The sequence below is a fragment of the Lampetra planeri genome, chromosome 18 (genome assembly GCF_965212315.1).
Source record: "Lampetra planeri chromosome 18, kcLamPlan1.2.h2, whole genome shotgun sequence".
NCBI classification, from domain to species: domain Eukaryota; kingdom Metazoa; phylum Chordata; class Hyperoartia; order Petromyzontiformes; family Petromyzontidae; genus Lampetra; species Lampetra planeri.
The window spans coordinates 5,375,639-5,400,750 of NC_136124.1; the positions used below are offsets into that span (position 1 = coordinate 5,375,639).

At 47.3% G+C, this 25,112-nt stretch overlaps 1 protein-coding gene across 1 annotated transcript in view; it reads left to right on the plus strand.

Moving 5' to 3' along the window:
* The window catches only part of KCNH1 (potassium voltage-gated channel subfamily H member 1), a 140,459-nt gene that overhangs the window by 46,409 nt on the left and 68,938 nt on the right, over positions 1-25,112 (plus strand). The window contains exons 4-6 of the mRNA XM_078602668.1: positions 2,762-2,890; positions 14,516-14,634; positions 19,065-19,457. Coding sequence (XP_078458794.1) covers positions 2,762-2,890; positions 14,516-14,634; positions 19,065-19,457 — 641 coding nt within the window. The remainder of the gene's footprint in view (positions 1-2,761; positions 2,891-14,515; positions 14,635-19,064; positions 19,458-25,112) is intronic.

Consider the following 25,112-nt stretch of genomic DNA (forward strand, 5'->3'; position numbering starts at 1 on the left):
CCGCGCAGCACGACGGCGGGAAGCCCACGCGGTTGTCTCCCTTGCTCCTTCAGCTCGTGTCGGAGCACGGCTTTGGATAATGCCGCGGCGGAGATGAGAGAGGCAGCCGCGGCCGTTCCCTTGGTTGAAATAAAAATAGGCTTCGGGTGAAAAGTCGTACAGAGGCCCCCCCTCCCCCCCTCCCTCCCCCCCCCTCGGGAAAATCTGCTTCAACACAACAATGTCCTCATGAGTAGCATGTGTGATTGAAAGTAAATCATAAGTGGGTGAAACACGTGGTTGACGATGCTGACGATGCTGGATGGGGTGATCTGCGGCGGAAAACGTCGTGCGAAGTCGTCAACATTTTGTTTGCTTTTCAACTTTCCCGTTCGCTGAAAAACAATCTAATCATTTGGCGTATTTGTCCACGAGGCAACTCGATTTTATTGGCTCTGTCGGGAAGTGGAGGGTCACAGTAAAAAAGGGGCGTTATGCCTCTTCGACAATCTAATCAAAATTAAACTAATTATGATTCCGAAGATTGGTGATGAAGGTCTACGTAGAAATTGCATTTATTAAACTCCTGAAGCAAGTCGGCTGCATGTTGGCCAGAAAATAACAGTACAGTAAACGGATTAAATAGCATCAGTTTAACACGTAGTTGGCTTTCAAGACCAATATTTTCTATAATCAGTTTAACACGTAGGCTTTCGCGACCAATATTATTCATAATAAAGTTTTTGGGCTAGATCGCGTTGTTTATAAATGTGTCGTAACCCTCCACCACCCGACACGGCCAATCAGTAAAAAAGTGTCACGTTGACAAAAGACAAATAGTTCACTACTTTAGCCCACCGGTGTGTTGAAGAGTGAAAGCACAACATTTACAATTTTTGAGTACGACGCAATTCGCCAGATGATGCTGGATGTAATTACCAGCGAAACGTCGTAACCCAAAAACGTTTATTATGAATTATCTATAATAAAGGTTTTTGTGGGTTATATCGCGAAAAAAATTAATGTGTCGTTCAACCCGCTACCACCAGACACAGCCAATTAGTAAGGTTTGTCACGTAAATAAAAAGTGCCAATTAGTGACTACTTTAGCACACCGGTGTGTTGTTGACTACTTGGTAGTCACTAATTGGCACGTTTTGTGCTGAAGTAGAACTAATTGGGATGATATGTTTACATGACAAAGTTTACAAATTGAGTGGGTGGTGGCAGGTTTAAGGACACATTCATATTTACGCGATTTAACTTAACAAAAACCTTTATCATGACTAGAATCTGTGTTCGGATTTTAGCGGTTGTCCCTCCTGAGTGTGGATTTTCTTTGATTTCTCCAGGATCCTTCCAGAAACCAATCACCAACATTCATAGAATTGGCCAAACATCTTACAGCAGGACCCTCCTGAAAAAAAGTATTGAGAATTATTTAGACTTTTCCTGATAAACCGAGGACATTGTGATTGTTTTATTATTGGTATGAATACCATTTTGTGATTAGTAAATGCTCACAAACAACACTTGTCCAAGTCCAGTATACAACCTGGTTACACACTCTGCAATGTGAATAATGTAAACTTTATTTCTTAAATCAGTCCTTTGTCGATCGACTGCTCAATGAAGGCCTCCCCATGCCGTGTTGCTCAATTCACGATACTGAACCATGCCGGTCTGAGCAGGTTAGTCAGTGCACTACTGCTGTTAGCCATGGCCAGGAATCAAACTTTGGTTGCTGAGTTAACCACTGCGCTACGGCTCCTCAATCATACACGGTTTGATACAAAATATATATCCATTGTTTTTTAAGTTATTATTTGACTCCATCTTGACATGCACATTTCAACCAGATATTTTGTCCAGTAAAGTTTGATTTAATCCATTAAATTGTAAGGGGGTAACAAAAGCAAGATGTATATATATAAAAAAACATGAATTTCATTATTTAAATGTAGATGATAATCTGCCTGGGGTAGCTCTTGGAAAATTATCATGATCTTTTTAATGCATTATTCAAGCACTTTTTTCCGTCCCAACTGCAGGTTACAGAGCTAATCATAGGCTTCATTAAATGCTTTGATAAGCCAAATGAGCCTGTTATAATTTCTAAGTGCCCAGTTCAGGTATGCCTTCTACATTTTAAGTCAATTGAATACTTCAAGCATTACTCTGTGACTCACATTAATGGAACGTATTCAAATCCTCAGCTGCCTGCCAGTTAAGTGAAAGTAGAATGTAATCATAATTAATCATAGCTATTGTAATAATCGAGAATGGCTGCAAGTGGTGGCCGTCACCTCGTGTGCACGAGACTCGGTGGATCGTTGCTGGAGAGTGAGAGATGTCGACCGCTTGGGAAGGCCTTCATCTAGCAGTGGATTGCTCGTAATTGCTGACGGTGATGATGGAGTTGCGACACGAAAGTGCGGAGACATCAGGCAATCCCTGTCACTGGTCGGCGCTCACCAGGACATTGCCTCTGCGTGTGCAGTACTTCGTCTTGGTTCTTTCGGTAAAGTCACGTAGAATGGAAATAATAAAATAAAAAAAATAAAACATAATAATATAATATAATAAAAGTATTATATTATATTATTATATTATTTTATTATGTTTTATTTTTATTATTTTATTATTTCCATTCTACGTGACTTTACCGAAAGAACCAAGAAGATGAATCCCTGCAGTCACGAAAGCTTTAAATCGAAATGTGCAGTACTTGTTGCATTGTGGGAGGAAGACATTTGACACACTCCATGCCGCGCTTGTGCAGGGAGCCCCATCTGGCTCTACGTGCAGGTTGCGCCGATCCGCAATGAGGCGGACGAGGTGGTGCTCTTTCTCAGCACCTTCCGGGACATCACCCCCTTCAAGCAGCCCATCGAGGACGAGAGCACCAAAGGTACACGACGGCGCGCTCGCTCTGCGACGCGAGGCACGGGGCTTTCGTCCGTCGGTCCGTCCACCCGTGCGTGCCAACGACGGCTCTCACCGACACTCGCGCACAGAGTCCCACCCCCACCCACCCCCACCCACCTCCACACTCTGTGCCGCCGGGTGAAATCCGCCGTGCTCTTTCGCGTGCCATCATTCCTGACGGGGCGGCGAAAGTGCCCGCTGCCGTCTGGCTGCACTGCCCCTCCCCCCCAACCCCCCCCCCTTCTCTCGTTGAGCAAAAGCTCGAGCTGAGCCGATTGTCTCTTTCGCGCACCCTCCGAACCCCGCCCGTTTGAAGTGAAGGGACGGCAACAAGAACACAGCAACGGCAAAAGACGGCGGCAGGCCCTGCTGCGTATTTGATCTATTTGATGGAGGGGTTTCTTTTTTCCCCCTTGCATTGCTTTTTTTTGTTCTCTTTCATTCCCCACCCCCCCCCTGAAGACAATCTATTTCGGGAGATCCACCGGTCCAATCAATTTCACCCCGACACATCTCGGTAACGTCGCCACGAGCCGGACCGTCCGCTCGCTCGCTCGCTCGCACGCACGTGCGCGCATTCACGCGCGGTGGAATAGCAGCAGCTGCCAGCGCAACCCTGCACAGCGCACGCGTGTGCGCCTGTGAGCGCACGGAGCTTGTCGGCTGAAGCGCGTTTTGTGCGTCGCTCGGCCCCTTCACGGGCATTGGCCAATCGCTGAGTGAAATCCCGGCGTGAGTTTTCACCGCCGTCCGCACTCCGTTGGTGCCCTGCCGATTGTTTGTGCTGCCGTTGCAACTTGTTAGCGCAGCCGCCTCCGCCACGATCATCGTCGTCGTCATCATTCATGAGAAGCGGCAGCAGCAGCAGCAGCAGCCACGGTCTATCTGCTGCTGGATGAAGGCCTACTCTCACCTCCCGCACATGAGCTGATCTCAATGGTCCGTCACCACGGCGGTCAAACTATCGGTCGTGCTCCTCGGCTGCCACTCCATCGCCGGTGTTATGCATCGCCGCATTGTGACGCGTACAGCATCTCTAATGGCACGTTCATTTGCCGTGCCGAGGACCACGCTGAGATATAAAATATAGCGTGTCACCTCTCCCCCTGCTCCATTGCATGCTCTTAACCCTTGGCGCGATTCTCACAATGACCCCGGCTACTCTTGTAGAACTGGGACAATGATCGGGGTGGATTTGATTCCATTGCGGATAATTGTGTCCGACTATCTAACTCGGTGGTGGTGCTGGTTGGCACGTGTTGGTCGCCTCGCGTATTCCATTCCATAAACGGTTTACTGAACGGTCCGCAATTTATTTTTATCTCCACGAGCTTTCAAATCTAAACATGTCGCTTTCGTGCCAAGACTATTAAAAGGAATGCTTGGAAAAAGAAATCAATGAATACTGACACTTGCCATTCAGTGTAGCCTTTACATTTTTAACAATAAATGTAATTGCTCTGCATGGTTCGATTGGGTGAGTTGTTGCAGCCATCAGTAATCGTGTTGGGTCAGTGAATTAAAATTTTCTCTAGCATCACGGATGACTGAAGTTGGTAGAAGATGTTCCAAAATATTAAACTACTCGAAGACGGATACGTTTGTTTTTTCTAAGCTGAACTCTCTTGGCACGTGATATCAATGCTTAGGGCAAGTTGGCACGGAGAACGAAACATCTTCAGATTTTCATCTGCTCCGTTTTGATGATAGCCGAATAATTGAATTGCTGCAATAATTAGATGAATTAAATCAATTCATTAACGTTAAAATCATCTTCAATATCATACAAATGTAGTTTTTTTTTTTAAATAGAGATGTAATTTTTTGTACATTTCGATTAGGACTTTTTCGTATGCTTAACCCTTACGTCACAGGCACTTGCGCCTGCTTTTTTAAGATGAAATGTAAATACTTTGCGGCTTTTTCTCGTGCGAGCGTTGTGCTTGGTGAGTTCGAGCCTTAGATATAAAAAAGAGACTTTAGTAAAATAGCCGCGCTCGAAAAAACAGTGTTTCCTCCAAAACATTGGCATCGATCGATCAATTCGGTTCGGCATGATGTGGAAAATATTCAGTAGCACAGAGGTTAAGTGCCACTCACGTGCATTAAATTGGAAATTAATGATTAGGGAACTGGGAGCTCTGCTGCTCACCCAGTGAGGGACCTTGGACTTAATAATGAGAAATGTGAAAAGTATATAATGTGGCTGAATAATTTATGGACAAGGTTACGCACTCGTACGTTTAAAATTATTTAGGATTTTACATTATGAAATGAAAACGTGATGCATGTGTGGACGATGAGTGTGAGCGGCGGCGAATAATGTTTAAGGGCAAGGATATTAAAATCGTTTGTGCATTCCTCATTGTGTAAGATTTTGATATTTTTATCGCCACAATTTTTTTTTACGTGTGATTAGCACGTGAAGAAAAGGCTTCAGGATAAGACGATATTATCTTTAATACTAATAATCACAAAACATTTTTTTGGAAAACATGTTCTCGTCTCGTGAAAATATAAGCACGTTTGCGAAACCTAATTGCGACGGAAATGGGTTAACACAGAAAACCATCCACTCATGTTTCCTTAAAAAAGAAAGATCCGTCACGATAAAGCACTGACCAACGCTCTTTTATGCCGCTATTACATTTTTTAAAGGCGCTTGATTTACTGGGCTGTTTTTCCGCGCATGTAAATAGTCCAATTATAATGACCAGAGCTTAATATTTATCATGCGCATTTAATGGTTCGGCCCCGTTTTGAAAGGAAACAAGTACATATAGTTTAACGCCGCGCTAAAACCATGCCCGCTTCCCGCTCCGGGCATTGTTAATGCATTTGCTTCTGATTAGGCGCCGCGGCGATTGCGCAACCCGCACATTTGCGGTGGAAATGGCCGGACTTTCCCCGTGAGAATTACATTTCTACTCCGGGCGATGAGTCCGTTGATTCAATTCGTTTCTCCCCATCGTGCGCCTTAAGGTGAACAATCTCCACTCACAGCGGCAGTTGTGGCATTCGACAAAAACGGCCTCCGAAACTCTCCCTCCGCGGAGCAACATTGGCACACCCCCCAAACGCCGCAATGGAAATTGCCGCGTTCCGGTAATGGCGCTGGCTTTGTCTTGCGAATGCTACGCGCTGTGCACGGCAGGGACCAGTAAAGTCAAAATAAGGAGGGGGAACTTAACGAGAAGCAAAGACTTACATCTAGACACCGTAGACTTACTTATTGTGATATTCATATTCTTAGGTTTTTTTCTGTGGGTCTCTGCGTGAGCATGTGGGTATCTTTGTGAGTTCTAGAGGTCTCTGTGTGAGTCTGATGGTCTCTGTGCGAGTCTGAGGACCTCTGTGCGAGTCTGTGGGTCTTTGTGTGATTGTCTGTGAGTCCCTAAGTCAGAGGTCCCATTATTGCTCGGATTTAAATCTCCACGAGCTTATTACTCTGTGCCTCGTCTCTCGTCCCAATCCACTGTCCTCACATCTCGTCCCACCGCATCCTCCCATCTCTCACGCTCGGTCTCCCCCTCTGCTCCGCCTGCCTTGCACCGGTGGCATCCCTACAGCCCTACTAATCTATGGGTCTCTGTGCGAGTCAGCAGATCTTAGTGTGATTTATGTGGGTCTCTGTATCGGTCTGTGGGTATCTGTGTGATTTCTGTGGGTATCTGTGTAAGTCAATGAGTCACCGTGAGAATCTGCGGGTCTCTATGTGAATCAGAGGGTCTCTGTGCTGGGTCTGTGGGTCTTTGTGTGATTTATGTGGGTCTCTGCGTGAGCATGTGGGTATCTTTGTGAGTTCTAGAGGTCTCTGTGTGAGTCTGATAGTCTCTGTGCGAGTCTGAGGACCTCTGTGCGAGTCTGTGGGTCTCTGTTTGATTTTATGTGGGTCTCTGAGTGAGCCTGTGGGTCTCTACGTGAGTTCTAGGGGTCTCTTTGTGAGTCTTATGGTCTCTGTGTGAGTCTGTGGGTCTCTGTGTGAGTTATATGGGTCTCTGTGTGAGTCTGCGGGTCTCTGTGCCATCTTCTCCTTAAATATAGGGCACCACTGTTGCGAGATGTTAACTACCTCGCCTGGTATACAGGAGGTCGTGGGTTCGATCCCGACCCTGACGCCTGCAGTATATTTGGAATTTGCGTGTACTCCCGTGGTCGCGTGGATTTTTCTCTGGGTCCTCTAGTTTTCCCCTCCACATTTAGAAACACGCATTTAGAGTATTTGCCTTCTATACATTTCCACACGATAAGCCACTTCGTTGAGCCAGCTCGCTTTTGAAAAATAGCGTTTTAGCTCAGTAGGCCTTACCTGATCAAATAAAAATAATACATAGTAATATACAACACGTAACAATATACACATTTGCACACGATTTTATGCACATATCATTCGTGTAAATCGTCATTATTAATCAATGAATTGATTAATCCACGCATTGTTCCCCACCTATTAAGCAAGTGCTTTACTTTTGAGAAGCTGCTGTGCTTGGTGATATCGCTGTAAGCCCATCGGCATAGCCAGAGCACGGTCAAACAAATGGCACGGGAAATATGGCACAGGCAAAAATGGCACGGGGAAAAACGGCACTGGAAAATGTGGCACGGTTAAACAAATGGCACGGTAAAAATTACACAGTCAAAATAGCACAGCTAATAATCGTCGAGAGTTAGTGTTAATCATCTATTTCATTCAGATCTGTATATAACTGTTAGTACAGTACTTCCAACTGTGAGTTTTCACTTATGCCATTTTGACCTGTGCTACATTTTCCTGCGCCATTCCCTGCCCCTCCCCCCATGCCATTTTGACATAAGATCGGCAGCTCGTGGATGTGTGAACACCCTGCTGACCGGTAAGAAATGGAACGTGCACCCATCGGATAGTGGCAACATAGAATTGTGCAATCTGAAACAAATAATCGGCGAATGTTGCACCTGGCACGAGAATGACCGCTGCAGCCTCAGCAGCAATGCACGGCGAGCAAGGCACTGCTTCTTCCATTTGGCAATAGCAAAATAAAAACCAAAGACTGCTTGCTTGGTAAAGTTTTCACATTACAATTATTGAACCTTCTTGCCATCCGAGGATGAATCTGGCTCTTGTGTCTGCAGTTGTGTAACGTTTTCGTTTTTTTTGGAACTCGCACAAAGAAGGGCCATATGTGCGATGGTCTTTGTTGAAATTTCAGGGAAACGGCTCCAAAGTCGCCGGTAATCCAGAGGCACCCCACCACCTGCCCTATTTGCTAGATTGTCAACGCAGCTTCACCAGACCCCCGATACTGCAACAAAATTGATTCTTGCAGCTGAAAATACATTATTTGTGCTTGTTTGTTTCGTTGTTGTTCAAAATATGGCTCTATCATGGGACTTTTTTTGCCAGTAGGAAAGCATGAAAAATAAGAATAGGTTTTACCTCTATTACGCTGGTCAACACACTTTTTCTGGCATAAGGTATTCCAACGATTTTAATGTAAATTTGGGGTGCTGATTCCAAATCTGGCATCAGTTTTTGTCTATCACATCAGGTTTTTGAGATATCAAATATTGCATTTTCAATAAAAACTGCAGAATAAAAATATTAAATAAATGAGGATATCTACATAAAATGATATCATAAACACACTATCCTAAAAATACAGCACCATATTTTAACACTAAAGCAGTCACTGACTCGCAACAACTTGCAATCATAAGTGACAGAGTTAATTTCGGGTAAAATCAATGAAAATGGGGTATGCCGATAGCATAAAAATGAGATGTGATAGAGCAAATCTGAGATCAGATTTCGAATCAGCACCCTGAAATTAGTCTAAAACAGCTGCAAAAGTCCAGGCCAGAATTTTTTTTTTTGTTGACCAGTGTTATCAGAGCATGTTTGTTTGCACGTTCACCACAGGTACGTGTGGTTAATGGAGACTTGATTCCTGGCAAAATGTATCGATTCGCTGTTTGAATATCTTAACACCAGTTTAATTGCCAGAAAGCGTTAAACCTATGAAGATTTTTTTCCATACAAAATGAAGCTATTCGCGTTTCCCGCTCGCGGCCCCTGCTTGACGCAACAACGGAATACGCGGCTGCATAGATTTACGGGGACGAGGCTGCTGCCCCCCCAAAATGTCGATGGTCACAACGAGGCGCGACGAGAAGAAGATCCCTCCGAGGCGTGCACGTGGCTTGGTTCTTTTTTTTGACCCCGCGGGAATAGCGCGGGAGGAGCACTGCAAGCGGGGCTGGGGAGCGGGGGGGAGGAGAGTCATCTCCATCGCCGTTTTTTTTGCGGCCCAGCGTCAGTGTGCGCAGAAGGGCCTTGTGGAGGTGCTTCTGTGAGAGCGTCGCAGCTACTAACACCACAGTGCCCTGTCGTCTCATGCCTCGCGCCTACGAGCGATGGAAACCATGTTCATGGTGGCACAGGGACGTGACCCATTCTGGCCTCCGAAAACTGCACCAGGACCCCATGGATTATGCTCCCCGTGCTCCAGAAGCTGTGAGGCTCTGTGGGCTCAGTGTTCTTTACCCACAACCCACCCCACACGGTCTCAGTTAACAGTGTGGTGGTGTTCCGGGAGGGAGTCAGGGCAGACGTGAGACACGCACTCACACCAATTGCTCCTGAAATCCGTTTAAAGGTGACCCGTTATGCACACACTACGGGGAGCACTTTCCCATTTGGCCTGCAGATGCCCCTACTGGACACCTCTGAAAAATAACGTTATAGCTCATCGGAATCGCCCAGTGTCAATAGAGATTCTGATTCTGAAATAGAGTATTCATTACGTGGCAGCCAAAACATTATTTTACATCCCCAGAGCTGGAATTTAGTCAAATTAAGTCAAAACAAAAATGCAATGTGACGGTCTTCTTGTACAGTAATTGGTGACCGGGGCCGCGACATAAACTAAACTACAGTTGAGGAGGACCCGGTTCAACTGTGGGCGCATGAAACCTGCATTCGATAGAGTAGTAAAAATGCTGCAGTGCAGTTTCAACTTTTGACTTATCGCAATTAATAGTCCGCTGAGAGAGCCGGATTCGAACCCATGCGAAGAATGTCCTGGAAACAATTTGGGAGGGGGCAGTGTGGACGGGGGTTGGGGGAGGGGGAGGTTGTTTTTGTCAAGAGTAGCCGTGAACATTTGTGCAGGCCACCTGCCCGGAATGAGGTTCACGCTCCGCCAGCCACTGGCCAAAGCTCATTATCTCAAATATCTCCAACGGTAGCAACGGTGGCGAGTGGTACAGGCGCGTGCCTTGCGATTTGCTCGCGTAGCGCCACTGTTGGACAGAACGGCCTCCACTGCAGCGGGAGCTATAGAGAGTTCTCCCCCCCCGTCCCACCATCGCCAAAGGAGTTGTTTTTTAGCTACTATCACATGTTAAGGGGTGGGGGGGGGGGGAAGTACAAACAACATCTTGGAAGAAGGTGCGGGTACCCACACTCTACCCCATTATCTGCCGATCGGCTAACTGTGCCGGTGCCCATTTATACAGCCGGGTGGGGACAGAAGCGGTGCAGGAGGGCGGTTCGGGGCTGGGGGGTGGGCTTTAAAAACTTGAGCAGCAATAGCGGACACCATGGCCTGAAATTCTGCACAAGGGGTAATGCGTTTATCCGAGACCCCCGTTATTTCACTGGGAGCAATTTTCTCGCGGAGATACACAGCTCGTGCACAGCTGGGCGGCTATTGCTGTTTGCCGTGCCACCCAGTTGCCTCGTGCCGATATGCTAATCCCGAATGCCTGCGGGCGATAAGCACGCTCGCTCGCTCGCTCTCTCACGGGATGATTCGCGGCAATTTGAAGAGATCGCGCTCCATGACGCCTACAAACACGCCTGTAAATGTGATGTTCTGTGCAAAAATGCGCCGCATTTGAGTGCGGCGTAATCGGAAATTTTTTTGCCGTCGGGTTGCATTTACCCCGGGAGGACCGAATCCACAGGTCCTTTGCCGGAAAGTTGCCAAATAAAAACTCATCACTAAAAAAAGGACGGCAGGCGTTTTATTACTTGAGCAAACCGAATGTCTCTCCAGGTCAATTAGAGATGTCTCAGTCCACGTGGACGGCAGCCAGTGGCCATGTTCTATCCGCTGTTTGGATGCCGCCGGTGCCGCAATCCGTCTCAGGGTGCCGCGCGCGAACTGATCTCGTCGCTCCATCTCCACCACGGCGGATCTCCTGTCGGGGATAATGTCCCGTTACTTATTTATTTGCCATCCTGCCATCAGTGCGGTCCGTCGGTTATCCGTCATCCCGTCTGGCGGGCGTGTCCATTCGCTGTCTGAGACGATCGCTGTTGATATCTCCGATTCGAGACGTGTCCATCTGATCCACGTACCTTCTTCTCCGATTGCTCAGTGTCATTTTCAGCAGCTGTCTCTCTCTCTCTCTGTCTCCCCATGCTGCTTCCCTTCGCTTTAACAGATTTTTTTTCATTTCTTCACATCTCCTTTTGTCAGTGCGCAAGTTTCTGATGCATAGGTCATCGGTGGCAGCGTGCGCTGATTGAAAACTACCAATTTGTGATACGTGTGCGTGTGTTGGCTAAGAAGTTGGCGATTGAACTGCTAAAAATATATCAGTGATGTGATCGTGGCCTTATATAAAATCCCGATGATTGCATTTTAACAATGGAAAACTAAATAATAACCAATTACATTTGAGGCGCTGTTGTAAAATAATTGCTGGCCTACATATATGTATATAATCAAAGACTTTTGGGGCAAGTGGCCATCAATACGCCTAGTCGCCTTTGTCTCCCCAGTGGCGATACTTACACATCGCACCAGGTATTGATTTGAGGCTGAGTCTACCTAGGTGATGGCTGTAAGCAGGAATAGAACTCGGGACGCCTGGTTCGTAGCGTTGCGTGCTCACCATTATTATGCCACTCCATGCCTCATGGTCAGCAACAGTCGCAATCTATCCACTGCTGGATAAAGGCCCCTGTCATCCTCATCTGTCATAGTCTCGCGATCTAATGATCCTGCTCGCTGGCTTAGTGTGAGTTTATTTAGTTGCTCCATCTCCATCGCGGTCACCCTCCTGGGCATGTTTCCACACTCCTGGGTGTGTTCCCGTCTTTGGTTTGCATTCTGACACCAATCTAATCCATCAGCCACCATTCATTCTATCAACGTCTCCTACCCAAAGCCAACTTATACTTTTAACTGTCAATATGACGTCTCTTATTTGACATGTGTTCTCTATGCATGTGTTCTTTGTTCCGTCTTAATGTGATTCCCAGCATGCATCTGTCCATGTGTATTTGGACACATTTCAGTGTTTGTTTCATTTTTTTCATCAGCGGCCATGTTTCCAATCCTCGTCATAATAAATTAATGAGTAAATTAGTCGTTTCATTTACTACGTTATTTATATTCTCCACAATTATGCTAATTATTAATTTGAGTTGGGAACCCCATGTTGTAGATAGAATGGCCTTGCCTACAACATCGGCAGTTTTACCAGTGTAGTGGATTCGACTGAGTTGCAGACGTGCACTTGGAGGCGACACATTTATTTAACACACGGGGTAACTGCCCCTTAACAGAATAACAACCTATGGTGGTGACCACCAGCCTAACTACGCTAATCACACCGTAACTGCTACAACGGACTTGACCGCAGCTCGGGTCCCGGTCCACGTGTTGGAGACTCTGTAGGACGTAGAACGTAGACGAAGGCTTCTTCAGGATGAACAACAACGCCGGTCCCTCTGGGCGACCCGGCTGATATTCTCTACGGTGTGGCTGGCCCCGCCCTTGGCCACGACCACCTTCTAGAATCCTCGAGCAAGATCTGTACCCCAACCACGTGACCACCCCTAGCTCCCACTTGGGGGCCCTTTGTAGACTTAACCGGTCACGTGTCCTCTCGGGTCAACCAGAGTGCAACGGCCTCTAGGAACCCCATCCCTACGGCCGGCACTCCCACACCCCATCCTGTAGGGGCCGGCACTGCACGCCAAGCGTGGTGCCATCCAGCGCTGTCAATCAGTGCTCACCGTGCCTCTCGAGGGCTGGTACTGCACCCACACCACGTGGTGTCCGCGATGTCGCTACACCGCACGCCGTGCCTCTCTAGGGTCGGCACAGCACGGTGACATCCCACGATATCACGACACCAGCAATGATTGAAGGAAGCCTGACTTTTTCTTTTGAGAAGACAAATGTGAGTGTTGATGGCGTACCAGTGGGGATTATTTTTTTTGCATTCAATCAATCCTGCTGAAATTATGTAACCCCAGAAGGCCGTGCAGATGATGGGTTTTGTGTAAGAAATGCGTTTATTATTTACGTGGAGAGTGGGATGTACACGCATGGAGGAGGCGAGTTGATGTGTCGGCTGTTCTTTATCATCTGTTGATGATCAAGAGCACTCCAACCTGCTCCTGTTCACCCCCTTTATTTTGTTCCTCATTGTCCAGCCTGCCTTCAACGTGTGTCTTCGCTGTACATACCCCGCTGCGTTGTTCGTTCGGTTATTCCACGACTGGGATATTTAAGTCATGCACTAACATTTAGGAAAATAGGTCCGCAAATTTTCTTCGATTTTTGACGATGTCCACAGCCATCCAGTTATTTCTTCTGGGTCTGTGAGTTTTATATGTTTCATGCTATGAGTGGCTGTAAGTTGCTTTCTCAAGTGAAACATCTATCTTGAATGTCCTCCTTACATGAAAAGTGATTTGTTTCCCGCGTTATATACGATTTCCTTTTTGTGCTACAGCGTTTTATTATTCTGAATCTATCACGCATTATGGTCCCATCGTTCTCTCTCTAAGGGCTACTATTTATGATTTACCAATCATCAACTTCCCTTTTGATGCTTTCATGCTCCCATTGTTTTGTTGTGACATTTTCAATCATTTTTGTGTTGTGTTTTATTATGTTATTTAAGAATTCATTTCATACATTTATGTCCTAATGGTTTTACCGAGTTCTGCATTCCCTATTTTTTTTCATCATCCATTTTTATACCTCTCCTCTCCTTAGACATTTTGGGTTTCAGATAACTTATATTGGTCGTGGAGGTTGTTTGAATAGAGTGCACCACACTGCTCAGTGTGGGTGAGTGCAGTGGAGTACGTGAGGGCAGGAATAGTTCAGATGTCACTGACGTGGCCATGAATCGAGCTCGGGTTTTCCAGTTGTCAGCTCCACGTGGTAATCACTGCACCACCACTCCACCCCTTCAAAAAACACACATCCTTCCAAAAAGTGCCTTGACTGACTGACACGTGATATGGCAAAAACACACAGCACCAACAGTGGACTCCCAGACTGGTTGCACGGTATTTGTTTACCTTAAAGTGAAAAAACAACACTTTATCGTTTTCTCATGCTCATCGCTTCCTGACTGCCACAGAACATTGCGATTAATGGCTGTGAAACTCCATTCCTTTGGCACAAAACCCGGAGCCTCGGTGGCATGGGGACCAAATCTTTCATTCATTTTTCTTAACTCTCCACGCATCCGCTCCTCCCCGCAGGTATCGTCCGCCGCGACGCCACGTGCGTGCGCGCGCGTGCGTGCGAGCCACGGATCTGTGCGTCGAATAATTTGGGAGAATGTCTCTCTCCCTCCGTGCGATGTGCAGGCTGGGCCAAGTTTGCGCGTCTGACACGAGCCCTCACCAGCAGCAGGAGTGCCCTGCAGCAGTTGGCTGCCAGCGCGCACCGCGGGGAGAATGGACACAAGCCGCTGCGTCCAGCCGAGGTGACGCCCCCCACCGCGCCCCCCCCCCCCCGTGCCACCCGGTGTTCGTTTTCGTAAAAACTAAAAATTAGCACGAAAAGCATTCACCCGCCGAAGCGTGCCCGTCTCGCTCCTCCGTCATTTCGAGTGTCACTTGGCTTCTTCTGCAGATTTATTTTCCTGTTTCAAATAAAGTAGCCATGTGTGTGAACTGGCAGGGAGCCGCAGGCAACGCAGGAGCCGTGCTTTGGCCACCCCTGTTGTTAGCGAGCATCTATTAAGGCCGTGGCCAGAAAATACCATGGCCAATCGCTTTTTGTTCCCCAACGCTGAAGTATTCATAAATCGTCACGCCAACTCCGGTTATCCTCGCAGAGCTTTTGGTTTGCCATCGAGCAAAGACGGTCACCGCATCGCGCGCTTTCAGATGCGCTTCTACGGCCGTCTGGAACGCTCTTCTTTCCCGATATTAGGAAGCCACTGGAGCCATGTACTTTCAAAGCTAGATTGAAAACGCATTCCTTTAGAACTGATTTTTGTGTTTAGTTTGTTGTCCTTCCGCCGCACCTCCGATTAGCACGGTTGGCTACATACGGTGCGAAAGAGCTTCAACATAAGCACATAATACTAATTTAAGGCTGAGTTGCTCTAGGGGAGACACACAGCCACTTGTGATATCACTGATTTCATTGACATTATTATCGTTATTAAAGTTTTCATAAAGATTGCAATAAGTAATAAGAACGGGTTTTATCCAAGAAAGCCTCATTGAGTCTCAAGGCTCTCTTGCACGAGGATCCTGCATTGGGAAATTTGCCAAAATTGCATTCATTTATTTTTGGCAAGACATTACATAAATGAGCATATATTTATAAAAGGTGAGTATTTAAAAAAAACTTCATTACTAATTAGCATGCCTCTGTGCTTCATTTTGAATATGAAATGGTACAATATTTGAACTTCCCACTTTATATGTATAATAAACACAAACGCACACAACGACATGGAGTATTCTCACATCACAGACACAATCAAGCTTTGAAGATGAGGCCAGACAACCCATGGGCACCCTTTGGCATCGTAGTTTTGAAGGGGTTTCGGCTGTCATTGCCAAGAACACCTCAAACATTTGGCCTGCCGATATAATTTCGTATTCATGGCAGCGAAGAACGAGTGTTTGAGAAGGGAGCAGGGATGTCAGAAGACCCTTTGCGCTGGAAATGAGACGACTGAGAAATCCGGAAACATTTCCATTGAAGCAAGACGATTTCACTCCGCTGTTTAAAGTCATCAAGAGGGTCAAATGGCCCGGCAAAGTGTTTTTTTTTTATTTGGTACCCGCTGGCGTTGGCCGAAGTCAAGTTTACAAATATTAAATTGGAAGAGCAACAAGGATTGTCGGATTATAATTAAACGCATATTTCAAGGCTTACGCGACGAAACACTGAGCCTCGGAAGAGCTCCGGAGCCGGTGAACAAACAAAACAAAACAAGAGAGAGCGAGTGAGAGCAGAGAGAGAGAGAGCGCGCGAGAAAGATGCAAGAGATGACAGAGCCAGTAGGAGAAAGCCACAGAGTGAGAGAGAGAGAGAGAAAGCAAGGGTGGCAGTCTTTGTAGGATCATTTAAAAGCAGGGTGGCCTTGTTTTGAGTAAAGAGTGTGCTTTGGGGGTAACAGGCCGAGATGCTTTCCCTAATACTCCTCCGGGCATTACGATGTTTCAGGGGGAAGGTCTGGATTCATAAAGAGATGAGCCAGATGGGCTGAATGGATTCCCCCCCCCTCCTCCGATCAAAAACCTTCTCACGGCTCTTATGTCGCTACAGCCCCCTGGATATGAATTAGGGGTTCGACCCGTAGCTTTACAAAAACACACACGGGGGTGTTGTCCAATGGATTGTAAGACGTGGCGCACTCAATGCGACGTGGAGCCGTGACGCAAGTGGTGAGCGTACCGCGCTGTCAACTCAGCGGTGGGATGTTTGAGTCCCGGCTACAGCTAGCAGCAGTCGTGTCTAAACCGGCTTCTGGGTTCCGCCCTCTCCTTCGAAAAATCGCACGGACCAAATGCGATGAAGTATGGTCAAAGAACCCCCGTGACTGACGCGGCGTGGCCCGGTTTCCGATGTTCACTGATGTTAGCCACGGCCAGGAATTGAATCGAGGTCACTGGGTTCAAAGCGCGGTGCGTAAACCGCCGTGCCACCGCTCCCCACCACCGCCTTATTCGTGGACAATAACTGTATTAATGCCGACACAACTTCTGACACTCCGAGGAAGAGCAATTACCACAGGCATTCGTCTACTTATTATGAGAGTGTTGAGTTATTTCATTTGTGCTTGTGTACCGCTGGCCATGCAATATATCAGCGGTTTTATTTTCTTGTTATGAAATATCTGCGTATGCACATGCAACACTGTTTGTTTGTCAGGCATCGCGTCGTTGATCGCGATTGATTCTTATGCTCGTAATACGTGAAAGGAATCCCACGTTAGAATGGATAATTTAAGAGTCAATCCAAATGACGTGTTCAGCGTACATTAAGTACACTTAATGAAGCGAACGAAGCTGTGTGAAACACAAGATTCGGCACGTTCGTGTATGAAAAAAAACCCACCGAGAAACAACAGAAACGAGGCCAACATTAATTGAATCCCCGATCCCAATCGCCACTCAAGATTCATGACAATTCCTCGAATCGCCGAAGCGAGGAATCGCTGAATAACGGTTCAGGAATTAATGGATTGCATCCGATAAAAGCAACTGAAAGCGACTGAAAAATTACATGGGAAATGCAAAACGCAACTGGGTCAAAATTATGGGAAAAGACAGAGTGATGGAAGACGAAGAAGATTAAGAAGTGGAAGAAGAACAAGGCCAGAATGTGTATCAACTGTGGCAGCACCAAGCCCTGCGCAGTACTAACATCACACGAGGCTATCGGCCCGGTGCTGTAGATGAGAATCAGAATCTGTATTTATTCTGGAGGAATCCGATGAGCTATGAAGCTCTTTTTCTCACAGATGTCCTGTAGGGGCGGGTCAGAAAGTTACATCAACAAACAATACAAAAAAAACAATCCATATACGAGTGCAACATAGAGAAAAGGTAAGCTAGTCACTAAAATAAATATATATAAAGTACAAATTGCACAAGTATATCAATTCCTGCCAATTGCAAACTTTGGACCGGCAGCAACACAGAAAAACAAAAACAACAAAAACAACAACAGTCCCAGACCATTTTTCGATTTCAATCTTTCGTGACTGCAGGGATTTATCTTCTTGGTTCTTTCGGTAAAGTCACGTAGAAGGGAAATAATAAAGTAATACAAATAAAACATAAAATATTTTATTATGTTTTATTTTGATTACTTTATGAATAAAATATTTTATTATGTTTATTTTTATTACTGTTTTATTTCCCTTCTACGTGACTTTACCGAAAGAACCAAGAAGATGAGTCCCAGACCAGATGTCTGTTGTGCAGGTGGTGTGTCTGTACCAGGGCCCCATGCAGCCAGCATGCGACAAAGTGGGACAACATTTGTCGTCATCATTTACGATATCGTCATCATCAATTGTTTATAACTTGATACCACGCCTCACATAAGTGTACGTCAAATCCCTAAGCACCAACAGAATTATAGACGGGGGAGGGGGGGGGGGCACCGTTAATTTTCCTGGCTTCGGGGCCTATGCCAATTGACTGTCGACGGTACCAGAAACGAGTCGGAAACCAAGGACGAGTTCTTGCTGCTCAAACGACCATTGCGGCATTAGTGCTCGCCTCCCCAGTCGTGGGCCAGTGGTGAGAATTCCTCATTGGACTCTCCCACAAAGTGGTCCTGATTTTATTGACCCCCAGCAGGATGATGGGCTAAGTCATACCCCGCTCACCCCACCCCATCCCCCCCAACTGAGATTTGAACTCACAACCTTCCCGATTGCGAGCCGCTCGCTGTACCGCTGAGCCACAGTATTTACGTGATGAAAACAATTCACAAGAAGACAATATATTCTTGGTTATTTCGGTGAAGTCACGTAGAAGGGAAATAATAAAATAATAAAAATAAAACATAAAATAAAATTCTCACGACGTTTCGGCCACAACGCTAGCAGCCGTCCTCAGGTGAAGAACAGAGCTGTCGGAAAGACAGCGTCTCATTCACGCAGCCATCTCTCAAAAATAAAACTAAGTAGATAAAAGTATTCCTTTCACGACCTATCACCTGCACTGGCCCTTCTGGAAGTGTAGAATATCAGCAGCGTTGATTTAAGACAAGCAAAACTCTGGACCGGTTTTGACATGCAGTGTATCATCTGCGGTCAGATTTGCTTGAATCAATGCTGGTGAACTGTTGATATTATGAGCAAGGACCCTCTCTCAGCGACACGAGAGCCCTAGTTATGTATGTGCACTGATTAGGGTTGTCTCCATCTCTCCCAAGGCTCTGGCCCTCCACTCGGAGTGCCTGCCCCAGTACAAGCAGGAGACGCCCAAGACTCCCCCGCACATCATCCTCCACTACTGCGCCTTCAAGACCACGTGGGACTGGCTCATCCTCATACTCACCTTCTACACGGCCATCATGGTGCCCTACAACGTCTCCTTCCGCAGCAAGCAGAACAACGTGGCGTGGCTCGTGGTGGACAGCGTGGTGGACGTGATCTTCCTGGTGGACATCGTGCTCAACTTCCACACGACCTACGTCGGCTCGGCCGGGGAGGTCATCTCGGACCCTATGCTCATACGGGCCAACTACTTGAAGACCTGGTTCATCATCGATCTGCTCTCCTGCCTGCCCTATGACATCATCAACGCCTTCGAGGATGTTGATGAGGTGAGAATGTCCTGTTTCGGTTTTCCCACGTCGGTCGTAACATTATTATTATTATTTTATTTTTGGTTTGCTCAAAAGTGATTAAAAAAATGTCACATGCGGGCGCACAAACGTAAACATCTACTGGCCACCAACCAAACGGCTTCATTTTGAACATCAAAGTGGCTCTCATATTGTTTTTGCTTTTGATCCTCATCGGCGGGAGGGTGACTTTTTTGTCGTTCTAAAAATGTCATGCCACGAGCTCCGAAGCACACGGTGACCTCTGTTGTTTTGTTTGAAGTGGTGATTGGGATTGGAGTCGTGGTGGTAGTGGTGGTCTTCAAGGCGGTGAAGATTTTTGATTAAGCAGGTCACACTGTTAGATTACTGAAGCGTTCGCGCTGTGAGCCCATTATCGTAAAAAAATTTTGCCAGATGCAATCGAGGTCTGCTCGCTGTATGGAATATCTGGGGGCTAAGAGACGAAGTCGGTTTATCTGCGCGGTAATGACTGAACGAATTAAGAGAGGTGGAGACGTTTGACGGAGGCCGATGATAGATGGAGAATGTGTGTGTCTACGTGTGATGTGGAGCTGACTTTACTCGCCGATGACTGGTACCAGCAGTGTTAAGATCGGCCTCTGTGGAGGAGGTTTTTGAAGGATGCTGCTGGGGAGTTGAAGGCAGTCACCCTCCAACAACAAAGGAGGGCAGAGGAGTGGCGCTCACAATAATGGGTAGAATGCCGGGCGGCTAAAATGGAGAAAGCTGGCACAGTGGGGGGCACAGTTGGTGCATCTGTCAGTCATCTCAGTCAGTCAACCCATGGCATCCATACGAGTTTTTTTTGGGTTAGATCGCGTAAATATCTAAATGTGTCGTTAAAACTCGCCACCACCCGACACAGCCAACCAGTAAGGGTTGTCACGTAAACAGAACGTCGCAATTCGTCACGAGTACAGCACACCGGTGTGTTGGAGAGCCAAGCCACAACATTTACAATGAGTACGACGTTTCGCCAGTAATAACAACTAGCTTCATCAGGTGGTGACCACGCTTTTGCGCTCTTGGGCAAAATGGGCGGGGGGGGGATTAAGGAGTCAACGTACATTATACATGTGCATTATGCGAGCCCTTTGATCTTGTCCTTTTTGTCCATTGTGTGTAGTAAAATATATCTAGGTTTGTTCCATGACTTCCTGCAAGCGGGCCTTCGACACTTCACATGGCCTCAAAGTGCACCTAGCATGGCACAAGCGACATAGTGGCGTCACCGCCACGTTGTGGTGAACAGCGATTGTTGTTGTTGTCGCTCATGTTTGTGTTGTCATGTAGATGTGGGGAGCGGTAGTGTAGCGGTCAGTGCACAGCGCTCGAAAGGTCAAGACCCGAGTTCGATTCACACTCAAGACCAACAAACAGTGGCAACGATTTCAACTGGTCCTGGGCCACCCCTAGGTCGACTTTGCCTTAAATGAGTGCCTGGTGCGGCGTGTAAACATCAGCACTGGTGAGATGAAGGTGGCCAGGCGTGGTGCTGGCCACCCACCCCCTCGTGTCCTGTGCCGTCCTTCATAGGCGTTATTCGCGAACAGCACTTGCCCCTCCAGTCTGTAAAGGCTATACGGGGGATGTTTGTCTCTATCGTTGTCTTTGTATATGCAGCCTCAGAAAAAGTTGCTCGGACGAGAGGGAAACAGAGAAGGGATGTGAAGAGATGTAGGAATTGGGGTAAAAAGATAAATGAAAAATTTCACCGGATGAATGTAATGCGCAGTCAACATTACATTTTTAAAAGCCTCTTTTATGGCCGACGTATGTTTCCTGGTAATCCACATTCATTTGGCGGGGGCCTGTCTTTACATAGAACGCGAACATACAAAGTGGTTCTCGTTTTATTGACGCCCTCCCCGCCGCCGTCACCGAGAAATGATTGGATGAGTCGACTACCCCCCCCCCACCCCAATCAGGGATGTGAACTCAGCCCTGTGGTGTCCGAGCCGCGTGCTCGACTGCTGAGCCACCAGGCTGGTTACGCGAATGCAACTGAAATAAACAAGTATAACCCGTAAAAACAAAGTTTTTCACTATAAATCCTTTATATGCGTGGCGGCTAGAGTCCTCTCGTCCTCTGGCTTGAGATGGCTGCCACCTATGGGTCAGATGATTGCATGGCAGCATTAAGCAATTGGTAATTAAATATAATATTTTTGTCCTAAAAAGTGTAACATTTTGGAATTTTTATATCACGAACATTAATTGTCACGCACAACGAGTCTGTGTGGAAAATTTCAGCTCGATTGGATCACGGGAAGTGGGTTAAAAAACGACCGAAAGATTTGCACGGTCCTAAGCAAGCAAGCAAGTGAACTTAATATAAAGGATTTAAAAAGACAAAACCACCCTACACCGTAGAAACGACGACGAGGCTTCTCTCCGTGCGAGCTGTCCCGCTCTCTCACCACGCCTCCCGGCTGATGATTGCTATGTAACGCTGGCCATTAAGTGGCACGTACCGCGAGATTAAAGTGAAGCTCTTGGGCAGTGAGGCGGGGGTGTTTTTTTTTATTCAACGGGTTTACTTCACTTGACTCCTGTGTTTGTCGTGGTCAAATCTTGTAATCGAAATTTGATTCTACCTCCCGTTGTCCAATCAATTACAAATTTTGCACACGTACTCAGATCCGGCATCAATGAATCAATGAATTGGCTCTTTTAACGCATACTCTTAGTTTTTTCGGTAAAGTCACGTAGGCAAAAAATGAAATTAAAATTAATAAAAATTAAATAATAAAATCACGACGTTTCGGAGGCAACACAAGTCTCCGTCATCAGGTGGGACAGTCACAGCCAGATTTGCTGTATCAGCAATTCACATTTTGTATGGACGGCTTATGTGTGTTCCTCTCCACCTCCACACTTTGTTTGCGCGCGATTGGAGTCAGCCAGGGGGGACGCGTGGGAGCTGGGGGGGTGGTGGCAGCGCAGACTCACTGACCAAGTCTGCGCCGCACCGCGAGTCGTTTGGGTGGCGGGAGAGGGCGGCAGGGTCGATTGGGAGGTCCGGTCGGCCTTTTTGTCGGCGAGAGATAAAGGCCCAGGTAACGATAGGGTGCAAACGGCAAAACTAAATAATTGAGGGGAGAGAGAGAGAGGAGAGAGAGAGAAAAGCAACGCGTTGATTTGGCGACGATTGCGATTGTGATGGACCGTTAGAAGGGCGTTCACGCCGTGTGGAGTTAAAACGACGTTCCCTCCTTCCGGAGAGAGAGGGGGGAGGGTGGGGGTGCAGATAAGCGAAGATCTGCCGCGTTGAGGGAGGCCCCATTGCTCAGGTGAGATACGGTCACGTCAGGTGGGGCGGGGGAGAAGGCGAATCGACGCACGAGCGAGGCGAGGCCAGGCGAGGCCAGGCACGCGACCACCGCAGGGGGGTTGTATTCATTACACGCGTCCGTCTCTCGCAAGGGCGGCAGACTGGGAGATCAGAAAATGAAATAGAAGGGGGGTCGGGGGCGGGGAGCCTCAAAGCGCCGCTTGACCTCTGAGGTGTAGGCCCCGTCCGGTTAGGATTGTCGAACTTCAGCCAAACGGGGACCTATGTGTGGGCAGGCAGGCACAGAAGCCTCAAGTTTCACAGCTCATGAATATCGCCGGGCTGTCTCTGCATAATGATACTTGGGAGATGTCTGTTTCGCAATGCTTTGTCTTTGCCCCCCGAAAATGTTATCCCGGCCATGCCATCGGAATCGCGTCACGAGATAAAGAATTCGTTGAAATCCGTCGCACAGCAAGCGCAACCCTTCGTGTTCACGAATGGCGCCCCGGAAGTGGATATCACAGAACTACCACTCGGGTCCCTTCAAGTGACCTCCGACCCACACACACGGGGCAGGGCAGAACGTCCCCACCCACTCTACAAAGTAATTGTGACGTCACAGTAAAAACTTCTAATTTCATCCTGACTTCTGGAATATAGCCAAATGAAGTCCAGAACCAAACTTAATGGGTTTTTTTTAGTATGTGCGCAGTCATTGGTAACCGGGCTGAGACAATCAGCTCACAACACTCGAGAACCCGGTTTAGTCACGGACAGCTGGATGGCATCGAACCCAGGATCTCAGCAGTGCCAGCTCAGACGCTCTAACCCCTCAGCCCCCCCCCCCCCCGTAAAAACAGACCTCAACAAAGCCTCTGGCGCTGGCCCAGACCCCACCCCGCACCCCCCGTGAAGAGAAATACATTTTTCTTTCTCCTGCAGTTTTGCCGCGTCTATTTTAAACCCTTTCATCCTGGCGCCCGTCTCCAGATTATTTATACAAACTGCGCCGTGGAACCGTCCCTCGATGTGTTTTATGGGTTTAAGTGTGTAGACCGTCGGTGGCTTCTGCCTAGGATGCCCAACGACGAGAGGCGAGAGCTGTCCGGAGCTCAGAGTCCACGAGGTAAGAAATGAATCCCTGAGCAGCATTAAATATATATAATAAAACTGCCATACCGAGGACAATAATAGGCCGCGAGAAAACATATCGCTTGCAGCTGTAAAACGAAGGCGGTCGTGCTAATATGAATCTGCGTTTCGCGGCCCTGGGTGTTCCTATACCTGCACTCTAAGGGGAGGTGGTAGGGGCGGGGGGAACACGGCGATTCGCTTGATTTGTCTGAGAATGCAGTGACCTATAAAAACTCAGTGTAGCTGTAAGACGTCTGAGATTACCTCTGTACTGCGAGGGAGGGAGGAAGATGATCATAATGAATATCATTAATCTTGCAAAATCATCCCGTCTGTTATCGTGCGGGCACGCAGAATTAACTATAATGACGTGCGACGTGTCGCGTTTTTGTTTCTCTCTCTCTCTTCCTGTTGCGAAGGTAGCTAGCTCTTTTTAATGACCGTTATTCACGTGGTGAGTTCAAAACCGAGAAAGAGCGTGAATTAAGGGCGCGCGCATTCGTGGGTAATATTCAAGCGCTTTTGGAATCGAGTAAAGCTCTGCCCGGCGCGAACACGGCTTATGAATCACAAGGGATGGAGAGGAGTGGTTGTGCAGCGGATAATGCATCACGCTTCTCTCCCAAATTATTTCACACATTGTGTGGCATCAAAAGTATTTTGGGAACGGTGTATCGAAAGAAGGTTATGGATGGCTGGCGCAGTGGCAATGCCTGTGCCTCGCACCAAGCACTGTCTGGGCTCAATTCTTTCTATGTGGAGGTTGTACGTTCTCCCCCGGTTCTGCATAGGTTTTTTTTAATGCAGGATACCCCGTTGCTCTCCCATAAATAGCTAACAATATTTGCCATAAATCCCAATGCAAATTACTCAATCGGGATTGCACTTGGCGACACACATGGCAATACCTTCCCGAAAAATAATCTTGAGACTCGGTGAGGTTTTCCTGGCTAAACAAGCTTAACAGCCAGAATACTAATAATGAATTATCAACCCAGCGATTTAAGTTCGATTCTGGCTCCAGTCAGTGATGATACCTGAACCGGTCTTAGTAGCCCCCGATCTCCCCCCTTGCCCCCACCGCACCACCTTTCACACTGGCTGGCAAGGGTAGTGAGGTATGGTAAGAATGTTTTTTTTTATCATGGTCGACAAGGCGTGGGAAGGCCCTGCTTACAGACGTGGATTGACAAGTCCCTGCTGAAAGTTCAAACTCGTAG